The sequence below is a fragment of the Lates calcarifer genome, linkage group LG5 (genome assembly GCF_001640805.2).
Source record: "Lates calcarifer isolate ASB-BC8 linkage group LG5, TLL_Latcal_v3, whole genome shotgun sequence".
Lineage (NCBI taxonomy): Eukaryota > Metazoa > Chordata > Actinopteri > Centropomidae > Lates > Lates calcarifer.
Window position 1 is genome coordinate 8,514,133 of NC_066837.1, and position 15,475 is coordinate 8,529,607.

Here is a 15,475-nt window from a genome sequence, read left to right on the forward strand (position 1 = left end):
GCACCCTGACACACAAACTCAATCTTTCTCACCAGCCCTCCTGCACACACACATACACACACACACACATGCATGCACACCAAGCCCATAGGTCTCGTTCGTTTACTCAGCCTGTGGGCAAATGTGACTTTAATGAGCCGCTGCTGAATGGACATTAGGCAGAGATTCTCACGCTGGACCGCCGGCTCCCAGCAGCCCTCTCTCTTGCCGTGGCATTTTTTGGCAGCCACTTCACAGCGCGGTGTCGAGTTTAGTTGTTAACCACATGTTCGAGGAACTGAATGAAGACATTTGCTAACTCTGATGTTCAAGTGCATTTTACTGATCTCTATTCAAACCAGATGGTGGTCTTTTAAAGAGTGTGAGAACATAATTCATATATGGAGTGAGTTAAAAAAAAAAATTATACACACGTACTGTGTGGTGGTGGTTGTTTATATTCTGGACAAGATAAACACAACTACACTGCAGGCATCACACTGAACTGTGCAATGGGAGAGGAATCTGTGACGTCAGAGCCATTTCTCAGTCTGAAGGTGTCAGATCCAGGGTGCCTTGAAGGAGATCTGATATGCTCCTATACTTTCAAACTTTGTTTTCCCCCTCCCTGATGGATTTCATGTGCATTTGATACAGAAAATAATTTTTAAAAATCACCCTGGAACAAAATGTTGTTCATGGCTGTTCATATTAAAAAAAATGCAACAATCTAGGTTAGAAAATATGCATCAAAAGTGGGTTGAAATCCAAGTTTTACTGAATGTCTTATACTGTGTGATATTTATCTAAGTGAGGAATAATGATACAAGCAGAAAGCCTAAATAAAAAACTCAAAATCAAAGACATCACTTTCTCCATCAGTTGTTGATGTGACTTCCTTTCACTCCGCCCCCTCAGCAGCCTCTATCACTTCTCCGAGCAGGAGAAGTAAAAGCACGACTTTGCAGATTCTTTAATACAGTTTTTCTTCCTCTTGCGCGCTCCTATAAGGACTACGATATTTCCGATATCACCTGAAGGCAGCAGCAGCATGCAACTCCACCTGAACCGCTGTGGAGGAGAGGAACGAGGCACAACCACAGCCTACAGCGCTACTGTATCAAGCCACCATGTGCGATGACTCTGGGGCTCTGAGCGGATCGGAAACACAAGGCTCCGAAACTGCGAGAGACTGAAGAGGAATAAAGTGACGGATTCACACAGACAGAAGCCTCGCTTATCTTGGAGATGCTCGTAAAAGGCATTCACCAAAAATTGCCAAGATTTATGTGAAGGGAAGTTTTGGAGCAGGCCGCCGGCGATCAGGTGAGTAGCTTTGAGTGAAATCAGAAGACAAGGACTCGCGGTTTTGTTTCTAAAGGAGGTTTAAAACGACTCTTAAAAACTTTTGTGCTCAAGTCTATGGGTCTCAAGAAGGTGTTTAGAAAAGTGAATGTCTCAGTCTGACTTGTGCCAAACAACCAAATGCACAAATACGCACGCACGCACGCCTGGCGCACGCACATGCACTCACACACTCACAGAGCGGTACAAGTTGACAAGTTGTCAAGCTGCATGCAGCACAGGCTCTCTGCAGGCGCACCAGCTGGATCACTGCAGTCCGGGAAAGAGCAGTGAGACAGCGCCATCAATCGCATGGCAGCCACACTCCTGAGTGCCCGTGGAGAGGGGGAAGGTGGTGCAGCTCCGGTCTGAGAAGCAGTCAGGATGGCTGTGTGAGGAGGAGGGCGTGGGGGGGTGGCTGATGGGATCAGCGCCTTAATGGCGACTGTACTTCCATCATCATTCACCCTGCTCTAATGCCAAAATACAGAGTCAGGCACGCACTGCTGGGCGTCATATCTCCAGCCTAACCTAGGCTATTAAAATAACAGCAGCATTAGTAAGAATAATGAGTAGAAGATAATCCCAAGAATTGTTGTTAAAAGCATATAAAATGCAACAACGACAACAGCGAAGAACTTGCATTTGCAAGTATTATTAGCCTATTTATCATCATCAGGAGTGCCCCCGAACTGCGATTTCACTTGCAAAACAGAGTTAATCCACCTTTTTTTGTAATGTTGACAACAAAATTGTGATGTGAATCCATAGGTCATTTTTTTCTGCACGGCGAGCACAAATTACTGACTAATTGAAAATATTTTTTTGGTGTTTGTTTGCATACTAAACTCAACTTTTGTTTTTAATGTGTCACAAAATAACCTGGTCACGGAACGTATAGTGAGTTATTCTGAGCTGCAGCTGGAGAGGTGAATATTGGATTAAGGTTAGTCCCATTTGCTCTTTGTAAGGATACCTCACGTGCCCTGACCTCAAGAGGACTTTGTTGTAGGTTATGGTTTTTGGATTTGCATTATTGCAATGATAAGCAAAGGTGAACAACGTGCAGTTAAATGGAACTAGAATGCATGCACGTTAGGGTTACATCTTATGCGTCCAGTAACCTAATGTGAGCAATAGCTCAAACTGCTCAATAAAAAGTTAATATTTTATAGGTGATGCCTTAATCAATTTCCATGTAGAAGTGACTGAACGGGGTTTTGAAGTTATAGTAACAAATTATTTCATTAAAATTACGCTCATAATAATGAGTAGCCTACTCTGAGGCTACAGCTGAAGTGGTGGTTAATAGATTAAGATTCATTTGAGTTAGCTGAGCGCAGCCTTTTGGCAATTTTCTGAATATTTTACACACATATAAGAGAGTGTAGTCACTATAAATCAAAAGTAGCCCGGTCCTGGGTCCTGAGACACAGCGGGAAGGTTTTCTCCTGCTGCCAGCCGGTAAGTAGATCCGGACGTGCGCAGCGCGGAGTAGATACCGGGGCAGATCCAGTGTGGGAGAGAAAGGGAAGCAGTGAAGGAAAGGAGAGAGGCAGCCTGGTGGTGGTAGATGGAGTAACGGAGAGGAGAGAAGTCCATGTACTACCATGCCGAGATTTGGACTATATAAACTACATGCAAAACCTCCCAATCTATGAGATTAACAATAGAAGAGGTATGTGAATCGATTTTTGAACTCGGTGTATCTTATTTAGTTGCTTCGGCATCTCTGTAACGTTTAAAAAAAGTTGAGAGAGGTTAGGTCGGCTATTGTGAGCCGCGGGGCTGTGAAAGAAACCAGCCACCGCTGCTTTCTCTGCCTCTTTAGAGAAGTTTAGCTTCAACAAAATTAAAGGTTTCATATCGATTTTTATAGCACATGAAATTGAAATGTTTCTTGCTCGTTCTGACAGTAGTTTATGCGTAGTTTTCGTGTTGTGTTGGAAAGGTGTATGGAGTGTTTTTTTAAGCAAACGGCTGCCATCGTCTAGTGAAGTGAATGGCTTTAGTTGGGGGATGGGGCTAGGAATGAAATAGTGTGGAAGCACCTAACTTATCTTATTGAAACATTGTACTTTTTCCTTAATAAAAACGGGTCACTTAATGGTTACGGAGGAAGTTAATTTTGCAAATGCGCAGTGGTTTTTTGTTGTACGAGTGAAAATAAGCTATAAGTTTTCGTTTTAAGTTAGAATTTTTTTTACAATGGTCGTCCGCAAGCATATGGTTCTTTTGTACCTGCAGGCGATAGTTTCTGATTTAAGGTGATCTGAGCTCGACTCTGTCACTTATTAACCGCACATAAAGCGTTTATAACTAAACGGGTCATTTTGACACGCCAAAAGTAAATAATGTGGGTTTTATATACAGCACTCCTGTGCAGACATAGCAACGTCTCGCTTTTTATTTGTCTTTGTACGGACTCCCACGCAGAGCCCGAGACGTTGTAAAGCGGCTGTAAACGAATGAATGTGCAATTTTAAAGCAGTTTCCTACTCATCTCCCCAGTGGGTTTAACCATGATTGTAGGTCGACGAGACTGCAAAGAGCATCTTTGTGTTTGATTTAACACGGCAGATTTTCTCCGTGCAACTGCTGGTATTACTGGCAGAAAAGTCTAGTATCTTTTCGAAGTTATTATATTGCTATATAGTTGTTGCTACATGTGTGAATTTTATTAGACCAGAAATGTAAAATTATTGCATTTCCATGCAAGAGAAAAAGAAAGCAACCCTAAATGTACAGTATTCCCCTGATTTTTTTTTTTTTTTTTTTTTTTTGCATCAATAAGGAAATTAATGTATTTTCTTAATGCCAGTCCTTTCTTCAAGCTCATTAAGTTGATGTTTGGATAAATGAGGTTCCACTGTTATCAAATGCACATAGTTGACATATGGTATTGTGCAGACATGGGAGCAGTGCAGGCTTAGATCTCGTCACCTGACTGACTGCTCTGCCTCATCTTTTCCACATGGAGCCCATTTAGCCATTTATCAGCCCAGCCATCACTTGTCATGGCGTTTAGGGTCTGGGAAAGTGCACGATGAAGAAGAAAGGTTTGCAGTATTTAGGCTATCTTGCCCACACAGGGAATGGATGTAGCAAATGAAGATTGCACTTTAATTGCTGTTAGTTGTAATCTCAATTAATTATATGCATTTTTTTGGATGGTTATAATGTTAAATGTTACAACATTAACAATTTTAACTTTCTGTCTTTCCAGGTGGTTCTGTGAAGATCACGGTACGATAATGGGGAAGCACTTGGTTTCATTGCTTGTGCTGCTCCTGCAGCTCCTCTGTGGCTGCGCAGGGAACCAAAGGATGGTGAGGGCCGCCTCCATGCAGTTCACCCACTCTGTTTACAATGCCACCATATATGAGAACTCAGCTGCTAAGACTTATTTAGAGAGTCACACCAAGATGGGGATCTATATCACAGACCCAACCTGGGAGATACGGTACAAAATCATCTCCGGAGACAATGAGAACTTATTCAAAGCTGAGGACTACCTGTTGGGAGATTTCAGTTTCTTGCGAATAAGGACCAAAGGAGGCAGCACTGCCATTCTGAATCGGGAGGTTAAAGACCACTACATGCTGACTGTTAAAGCTTCAGAGAGGAACACCAATTTAGAGTGTCGCGCTAGAGTTAAGGTGCAGGTACTGGACACAAATGACCTGAGGCCTCTCTTCTCACCAACATCCTACAGCATCTCTCTGCCAGAGAACACGGCCATACGCACAAGTGTGGCCAAGGTCACGGCAACTGATGCAGATATCGGTACGAATGGAGAATATTACTATAGTTTTAGAGCGTGGACTGACATGTTTGCAGTTCATCCAACAAGTGGTGTGGTGCACGCTGACTGGCAAACTTAGACTACTCCGAGACTAAGCTGTATGAGTTGGAGATCCTTGCAGTTGACAGAGGGATGAAGCTGTACGGCAGCAGTGGCTTCAGCAGCATGGCCAAACTCACAGTGAGGGTGGAACAGGCCAACGAGCATGCACCAGTAATCACTGCAGTAACTTTAGCCCCCTCTGACACAGATCATGACCCTACCTATGCCATTGTGATGGTGGAGGACAATGACCAGGGACCAAATGGAGAGATAGCATCATTGAGTATTGTTGCCGGTGACCCTCTTCAACAGTTCAAGGCTGTAAGAAGCAGCCCTGGGAGCAAAGAGTATAAAATAAAAGCAGTCAAAGATGTTGACTGGGACAGCCAGCCTTTTGGATACAACCTTACTTTACAGGCGAAGGACAAAGGTAGCCCCCCTCAATTTTCATCTGCAAAATTGGTACATGTCACTTCTGCACAATTCAAAGTGGGTCCACCTATATTTGAAAAGGCAGTTTACAGAGTCAATCTGAGTGAATTTGCCCCCCTTCATACACCTGTCACTATGCTAACAGCTGTGCCAAAGTATCCACAGCTCAAATATGCTTTTAGACACAAATCTGACAAGAACAGATTTACTATCAATCCAGATACCGGCTTAATCAGCACTGCTGGACCAATCAATGCTGATTTTGCCCCCCGATTTGAGCTAGACGTGATCACCAGTGACAAAAAAGCGGCAACAAAAGTGATCGTTGAGGTGATTGATGTCAATAACAATGCACCTGAGTTCCAGCAGACATCTTACAAGGCCACTGTTGATGAGAACGTACCCATAGGGACCAGTGTGGTAACGGTTAAAGCCACAGATCTGGATAGAGGTGAAAATGGCTATGTGACCTACAGCATTACCAATCTGAGTCCTCAACCATTTGTCATCGACTACTTCTCTGGTGTCATCAGTACCTCGGAGGTCCTAGATTATGAGCTTATGCCCAGGATTTACCATCTCAAAGTCAGGGCATCAGACTGGGGATCCCCTTTCCGGAGAGAAGTGGAGGCATCAGTCACCATAACATTAAATAACCTGAATGACAATAAGCCCTTGTTTGAAAATGTGGACTGTGAAGTGACTGTGCCAAGAGATCATGGCGTGGGAGAGCAGATAACAACAGCGTCTGCCATAGATGCTGACGAACTGCAGCTCGTACGGTACAAAATTAAAGCTGGGAATGATCTTGATCTGTTTGAACTGAACCCAAACTCTGGCATGCTTTCACTGAAGCACACGCTGAGCGAGGGAGAGGCAGCTAAAGTGTCCTTTCATAGTTTACAAATCATCGCGACTGACGGCGAACACGAGACCCAGCCAATGATCATGAACATAACTGTCATCACCGCACGCAAGCCTGTCCAGTTAAAATGTGTTGAAACTGGTGTCGCTACCATGTTGGCTGAAAAGCTTCTCCAGGGCAGCAAAATCCACACACAGACTGAGCCAGATGACAACTTTATGGACATTCACTCAGTCAATCGGTACACTCCTCAGTTTGCAGAATCTTTCCCCAGTGTTATTGAAGTTAAAGAGGACCTTCCTGTTGGGGCACGGATTGTCCATTTAAGTGCCACAGACTCAGATAGTGGCTTCAATGGGAAACTAGTATATGTCATCTCAGGGGGAGACACTGAAAGCCGCTTCATAGTAGATATGGAAACCGGTTGGCTTTTGGTTTATTCTCCTCTTGACAGGGAAACAACAGACCATTACACCCTCAACATTACAGTTTATGACCTTGGCATACCACAGAAATCCTCGTCGCGCCTCTTGGATGTTAAAATCCTAGATGCAAATGATAATAGCCCTCAGTTTTTGCAAGATTCCTATTCAGTTGAAATAAGTGAGAGCACGCCTGTTGGGACGGAAATTATCCAGGTGGATTCGACAGACAAGGACCAAGGAGATAACGGAGTCATTAGGTATTCAATTTTGGGAGGCACAGATCATTTTGCGATCAATGAAGAGACCGGCGTGGTAACTGTGACAAAGCCGCTGGATCGCGAGCTCCATCCAGTTTATATCTTGAAGATTGCGGCACGTGACCAGGCAGTGAGTGAGCCACAGCTGGTGTCCACCGTACCGCTTAAGATCACTTTGGAAGATGTCAATGATAATCCGCCTAAATTTGTCCCCCCTAATTACCGCGTGAAGGTGAGGGAAGACCTTCCAATTGGTACTGTAATTATGTGGCTGGAGGCTCATGACCCTGATATTGGGCCTTCCAGTCAGGTACGATACAGCCTTATTGATAACGGAGATGGGAACTTTGAAGTGGACAAACTCAGTGGTGCCGTGCGGATTGTGCAAAACCTAGATTATGAGACAAAGCAGGTATACAACCTGACAGCAAAGGCTAAAGACAAAGGGAAGCCCATATCCTTGTCATCAACCTGCTTCATTGAAGTGGATGTGGTAGATGTGAATGAGAATCTGTACAGGCCTCTGTTCCGTTCATTTGTGGAAAAGGGATTTATAAAGGAGGATGCTCTCGTTGGGACCTCGCTGATGACTGTAACGGCTGAGGATGAAGACAGAGGACGAGATGGAGAGATCCGATACTCCATACGAGATGGGTCTGGCCTGGGGATATTTACCATTGATGAGGAAACTGGTGAGTCTCTTTTCTCAATGTCATTACAGAGCTATGTGAGTCTTGTGTTAATTTCTGAAATATAGGTGCATCAGCTTACAATACTTTGCATGAGGAAAGTTTTATGCAGCCATAGTTTATTTAGTCATGTCACACTGTGGAACAATGAGGTAAGGGAGTCTTCCAGGAGAATGGTAAGGTTCCTGATTCCAGTCATTTTTCTTCTTTGGGAGAACTGACAGCAGGAACAGATGGACCAGCTGTCTCTCAGACCTGTGTGGACATTCTTGAGCAGTTGTTGTGGTAGTAAAAAGATTGAGAGTGATTTCACCTTCTCTTTTCTCCAGTCATGCCCACACTGTGTAAATACATACTCCTTTTTAAAAACAGTTTAAATTTGGAAAATTGTCAGATCAGTTTGAGAAGATATTCTAATGGTATGTAAAACATGTTTTTTTATACAGCATATTTTCAGTATTGTACAGACAGCAAGGATTTGCTTGTGGGTTCCTTATTCATGTTGCTGAAAATATGTTAATACTTGCTCAGCTGCCCAGAATGATTTTAACAGCTGACTCAAATTAGCTCAAAATAAGCAGCCTGGAATTTCAGGAGTTCCTACCCAAAAACCCAGCAATCACCTGATTTGGATGTTTTGGACCTGGCTCGATGCCCTCCTTTCTTAACTTGATAACTACATTCTGGGGCAGCTTAATGCTACTTTTTTCCTTATTTGAAATTAATTTTCTCTCAGCACTATACATGTTTAATGTCTAAATTAGGCAGTGAAACTTAATGCATAATACATTGATTTCTCTTGGCACATGTAACCTCAAAGGTTCATATCTACATAAAAAAGCTGGAAATTAAATTTATTAGTCTGCTGCTGACTTTCACTGTTGTTAAATTAGTTTATATTTTTATTTTATTGTATATTAAGAATCAGATATATGTGAATTATTCAATAAGTTGACAGGAACTCTCCACAGTGAACCTGTGGGGAAATACTTTCCTTCTGCGTGGTAAATGTAGCATGAGGAGATGAGCCTTTATGAAGGATCTGTCCTCTAGGGCTGTGTGTCAGCTGCAGTGTGTTTGTGATTGTTTCTGTTGTAGTGCTTGTACGTCTGATTTGCAATAAGATTTTGTTTTATGAACAGAGATGCTGGGATATTTAAAGCTTGAACCAGTGACTGTGTGTAGTGACTGTGAAGCCTTAATGTAAGAATTTCAAGCGCAGTTTGACATTGTTGTATTTCAATTGTATTCTTATTTACATTCTTAACTGACTCTAGTGAAAATTGAATTTTGCATAGATTTAAGATGAACTATAGTACTAAAGTATTAAAAGGAGCCACATGCAGACCAGTAACTGGCATCCATATCTGACTGCGTAGGGTTCAGATTCAGGGAGTCTGGTCTGATCTTCTACTTAATCCCAGAGGCTTATATTAAGTGATTATCAGGAGGTGAAATGATAGGATTGTCCGGGGTTGGTCCTGTTATTATGGATTACATCTGAGGTCAGTAGACAACTAAATACAGCCAAGGTGGTAATGCCCCTCCTATGATTTCACAAGATGAAGGGTGTGGTTCGTCAGGCTACCATATGCATTAAGAATATGCTTCTAAAAGGAAAATATAAGCATGGGTGCGCACCCTGCTATATACTCAGTGCCACAGCTGCATGTTGTGAATCTTAACCAGAATGTTTTAAAATGGTTTAAAATTAGAAAACAAATGAAAAAGTGGCATAAGGAAAAATGCCAGGAGCCATGCACCTTCAGTTATGGAATTTGTTTTTCAGAGTGGGAAGGAGCGGAGGGAAGACTGCTTGAGTCTTTTGCTGTTTTACTTGATGCTTGTAATTCTAAACCCTTGCACATGTGGTTGTTGAGAGTTCATCAGTCAGTTGCACAGTCTCAATCCGAGTTGTAGTGTTTTGTTTGCTCTATTGCCACAATATAAATCACTATTCTTTCAGCTATTCCTCTTTTAGTGGTATCCACAATAACACAGAAACAACAATACGACTTTGTGGGTTAACAAAATGTTGCTGTGGAAAGCACTGCACTCTGTGGTCGCTGATGTAAAAAGACAGTGAGTGAATCTCGTAGAGTAGGTGTATCTAACAAATCTGAGCAGAGGATGTATTTTGGAACAGGCAAACAGGCCATGCTTGCTTCCCACTTGACTGACGTTCCCAAACCATGCATGGAGGAACAAACAACTTATTTGTTTGTGAGACACAACCATTGAATTTAACAAGTGGGGTCCATGATTGCTGTTTATTGAATGCCATCCTGTTCTCATTTGCATCCATTTCAAGCAGAAGAAGCACTTTTATGCAAGCCATGTCCTCTTCTCCAGATATGGCTCCTTTTCTGTCAGGCTGCTTAGGGAGTCCATGGCAACTGTTTGCCCAGACATTCTCTGTGTTATTAAAAACTCTGTGGTCACTGGCTCAGTGCCATCTTAATTTAAACTTTCTCTTATCAAGACTCTTTTCTGGGCCCCTTCCCATGCTGTAGACCAAATTTACCATTCCTCGCTTTAATCAAAGACTTTGCGAATAATCAAGTGATTTTTGACAGATAAGGACGAAGTCTCTGACCAATGATCCTGAACCTAGATGTACTAAAAGCTTTCCAAGTGCTTGTGTTTATCATATTAGTCAACCTGTAGGTTGATTGTTTCAACTGAAACAGAGCAAGATGGACATTCTGCTGTCTAATGCAAGTCCAGCATTAGCTTTTAGACCTGGTTTATTTAACTAACTCTATATTCACATCTCATAGTTTTTCCAACACCAGCCACCATTGTACTTTGTTTCCCCAGCATTTTGTTTTGGGGAGGAAGCATAACTGTATTTGTATGCCATAAGTGGCTATCTACAAATTTACATGCTGGGACCATCAAGGTCAACTGTTATAAGTTCTTAAGGCTGATGCCAATTTTGGGCAAGTATGGCAAATAGTCTGTATAATAGTTTTTTTATTTTTATTTTTATTTTTTACCCATTTCCTTTTCAGAGAGACTTCGCATCTTATGCTCTAAAACAGTTGAAAACAAATTAAAAAGATACTGGCATTCCTTGGCTGGACAGAAGCTTTACGATGTTGCTCAATTGACTATGGCTGTAGTGTAATCCAGAAGTGTGCTGTGTACTGTATATGAGTTAATTATTAATTAAGAAAAAAGAAAAAAGATATATATATATACACTGCTTACTCTGGTAGTGTTCAGGTGAGAAACACACAAACCCATCTGAGGTCAGTTTCCACTGCTAGTCAGAACAGACTTGCAATAAATCAATGCTTATCATGATGCACGCAAGCAAGTCTCCACTCCTTAAACTACACCTGGCTGGCATCAAATCTGACACACCCTACATGAGGCAAAAATCAACCGATATAAAAGGCAAGGGTGCTTTTTATTGCCAATGAGTAACTGTCTTTTCATTTCCTATTGTCTGGAATGACTAAGGGAGATTGTGCAAATCAGGAAGCTGAACCTTAATTAATCAAAAGCACAGGGAGACAAATGCAGGAATATGGGAATGTCAAAGGGAAAGGGTAAAGAACCACCTCCACAGGAGGCCTTTTTCAGCACTTTTAAATAATCCAACAGGCGACCTCATCTCATGCTGCAGGATTTAGTAATGTTTGGTGAAAAATGTCTTGAGGCTTTGAACTCAAGGACCTTGGACAGTGAAGTCCTAAACTTTCCTTTTAGACAAGTACTGAAAGATCTGGAGTTAAAAATGTCTGTAGTGAAACACAGTGACACCAAGTTTGTTGCGTGGTTCCAGGAACAAGGAGGGATGATGGGTTCTGCTTGATTCAAGATAAAATAGATTAAAGGTACACTGCTGTTTACCCATGTCTATATGCAGTATGTACCTTAGGTACAATGTACTGTGTTATAAATGGTAGACCAGATCACCCAATCCCTGAGTGAATATCAACTAATGTAGGTCACAGGCTAATCAATGTCTGCATCTCTGCTTGAAAGGAAAGAGTAACTCAAAGCTATATTGCCATGGAGGTGATGGTATGGAGCTAGACACAACTGTGTTCAAAGCAAGTTGTGTCTCGACTTGAAGTGAAATTATCCGGTATACAAGGTGACCAGAGCAGAGTATATTCAGTCTAGATGAGACGCAGATGCTGATTGTGTAATGTATGCATTGCCCTTTCTTGTTGGATAATGTATGCATTGCCCTTTCACTTGAAGCTGTTCGCAGCCTGTGCTGTGAAAGCGTTCTTTGTGAAAGCAAATGAAACAGTTTGATGCATAATGACAAAGTCCTGTTAGTGTGTTTTTCATTTCCACAAAAATTGCTGGTCTTTCACTCCTTTTTCCACACTTCTCCTTTTAAAGTCAAACAGACTCTTAATAGTAATAAAAAGAGGCATGCTTGTGTGTGTTTATGGTCAGTCTTTTGGCATCAACTATAGTTTGCAAAAGCTGAGAAACTGCTGCCCTCTGTCCCTAATTTTCTATTCAGCCTCTATATGTTTTAGATAAAAGTGGGACTGCAAAGTGGCACATGATTCCAAATAGTCTTCGCTTGAGTGCTGTTACTGTGGAGACAGGACCAGGAATGTGCAGCGGGACAAAGTTGATTGTAGGTTGCTAAATGAAAAACACACTTTCCCTAGTTAAAAGTATGTTGTTCTCTCAGTCCATTAAATCTTTTTAAAGAAACTTGAGGCTGCCTTGTGCAGAGGACGTGCTTCATTGTGTGTTAATTCATGTCATGCTAACACTCATGAATTAGATCAATACTTTCTGATTCTTGTTGATGTGCTGTGGATAGTATGAAAGATACATTTTTAAAGCTGTGTTTTTCACAGTGGGTCCCCAGGAGCATCCAGAAGTCCATAAGAACATTTTGCTTATTTAATTTAGTAAAATAAAAAGCTCAAAAAACAATTTAACCAGTAATCATATAATACTTTAAACCACTGGTACTAAATGGAGTCATTTCCACAAACAGCAGTGTATAGCTTTTAGTGTGATATTTTGAAAACATTAGCATCTTCCCAACAGACACATTTGAGCAGCCTCACAGGGGGCTCGCTCTGCTAAATTGTGGCAGAGATATAAGAGATACTGACATGCTTTTATCCTTTTATTCAAATTTCAGCAACTATTTCAGGCATTTATAACCAATTTCATGCTGTCTGATACTTGAAAAGTGACAGCCCTGACCACAAATACACTTGGGTGCAGTGAAGTAGGGTACTAAAATACATTTGCCTGTCTGTCAATGCATAATATTTATGACCATATTTGGCTGATACCAAATTTGTTTCACCTGTGAATTGAAGTTGTTCCATTATTTTCCAAATTAAGTTATTTAAACATGCTACTGACTACACTATACTATTCAATATGGGCGTAACCTCCACAATCTTGTATTAAGATACAGGAAGAGGGAAGGGAAATATCCCTTCTTATCCAACTCTTGGCGTGAAAGAGGACGGTACCTCCAAAAATGTTGAACTATTTCTTTAAATTCTTCTGTTTTGAAGTTGAAGTGTGTTTTGATGTTGTTGTGTTGTAATAACTATTCGAGGGGGAATTGATCTGTAGTCATGTACTGTGCTGTCAATTGAAAGTCTGGCGAGCAGAAGTTATTGTATACAATGGGATTATAGATAATAGCAGATGAACTCTATGTTTCCCTTATTGTTATCAGAGGCACAGGCAGAGAGTACTTCAGGACTAGGATATCTAGTAACTATTCCTAAATAATACTGTGATATTAAATCAAGGAGTATTGCTCCGAGGTTTGTTCAAAGGCCTCTGAAATAACACTGTTCTCAGCAACAATGGAAGCTTGTATCGTCAGCTAAGTCCCAAAAGCTATCTCAACTGGAATTAATAGGCAATTTGAAAAAAAAATGGGAAAAGAAAATCTCATTCAGTCATGCATCACAGACACGTAACAACTGCATCAAAAAAGTTTTTCAGTTTCTTTCCAGTGCTCACTGGCTCAAATAATTGTGAATTCATTATCAGTACTGGTGTATCTCTCTTTAAAACAAACAGAAAAGCAGTAGGATTACACTGATATACAGAGCATCTGTGTTCTTTATTGTTAGGTGGATGAAATGATGGAACTTGTCTAAAGTGCCATTATCCCTTAAGCCAGCAGTTGGCAGCCATTTTTCTGCCAGTAGTGACTGTATACAGCGTGCACAGTGATGCATGAAGTGGAAATGGCTCACTGGCTCAATAGGCTGTAATTGTTTGTCCAGGATATTGAAGGAGATGAGATAGACAGGGTTTCTGTGTGATACTGTATCATCTTTATGATTGTGTACGAGACCTATCCTAATGTATTATGACCTCTGTGTGCCCTTCAGACAAAATACAGGAATGAATGCGAGTCAGTGTGTAATGCAACCCTTATTGTAAACCTATTCATAGCAATTGATATACAGTGTTTTATGCATTCCTACATATTTATAACCGCTGACTGCCAGGTGTAGCTAGTGTTACTAACTGAATTAACTGACATACCTAATGTCAGCATGCTAAGAGATGATCCATTTAGATAGAAAGGGGAAAAAACCACCACCACCAATTTAAGAACAAAGAATATTTGTTGTTACTAAAGGTTTAAAGGACCTTTTCCACTAATTACCATCCCATCTTATAGCACTGAAATGATGAAATCAGTGCTTCAGACAATGAAACAACAAAACATTTTTTTCCTTGAATCATACTATGAATCTTCAAGTTTTTCAGAGGTTTCAGACATTAATACCAATAGGCTTAATGCCTTTGAAACATGGATCTTGGCTACAGATGTCTGGGAACTTTGGGATGATGTGATATTAAGTTGCTGGGTAACAGGAAGCTTAGTTTAGGACTTTTTCTATTACACTAGGCCCTACAACGTGGTGGTGGAATTTGAAGCATTTTGCCAGGGCTGTGGAAAGGGGGGGGGGGGGGGGGCACTGAGAAAGTTTATGTAAGCATGTGAGCTAGAGGCCTGAGAGGCTGAGGAATGTGGGGTAGGGGTAATTGGAATTAACAAAGGTAGTTCAAAGCAAGCCCAACCTTTCAGCTGCCGAATGAACAAGGAAGCTTGATTAGATGTTGAACTGGCTGCACATAATCACAACTTTTTGTGTCAGTGCTTGATTGTCAAATGCAAGTTTCCAGAGTCAAGTCAGTGTGTCTGTGAATCTTTATCCTGAATTGATGCCATAGTATACTATATTTAGCACACTGCTTTGTTTGACCTGGACAACTTGTAACACACAGTAAACAATTTCAGGTAGTTTCACCCAAGCAAATCCCACCCTCTTCAAACTGTGGCACACTATGCATTTACTGTGACTATAATTTGTTACAGATTAAAGCCATTGTGTGTTTGTGCAGGACATTGATTTGAGTATACGTATATGTAAAATACCTGCTGGTTTTGATAGCTCAAAATCTGTTAGCTGTCTGATGATTCCACCTCACCGCCACTGTGCTCAAGTAACTTTGAAGAACAAAGCCAGAGGGAAAAGAAAAGAGCAGAGGAAAAAAAGCGGAAAGCAAATCTGGCAGAGGCTGTTGCACAGTCTGTTTTTTTTTTTCTTGTGGCCTTAGGGCAGGTTTTGCTTCTGCCTTACTGGGTAGGCTAGGTA

The 15,475-nt window shown here is 41.3% G+C and overlaps 1 protein-coding gene across 1 annotated transcript in view; it reads left to right on the forward strand.

The window, feature by feature from the left end:
* Positions 1-2,824: 2,824 nt before the first annotated feature.
* Positions 2,825-15,475, forward strand: part of LOC108901663 (protocadherin Fat 1-like) — a 71,790-nt gene continuing 59,139 nt past the window's right edge. Inside the window, 3 exon segments of the mRNA XM_051070548.1 lie at positions 2,825-3,001; positions 4,550-5,195; positions 5,198-7,841. Coding sequence (XP_050926505.1) covers positions 4,578-5,195; positions 5,198-7,841 — 3,262 coding nt within the window. The 5' untranslated portion in view covers positions 2,825-3,001; positions 4,550-4,577.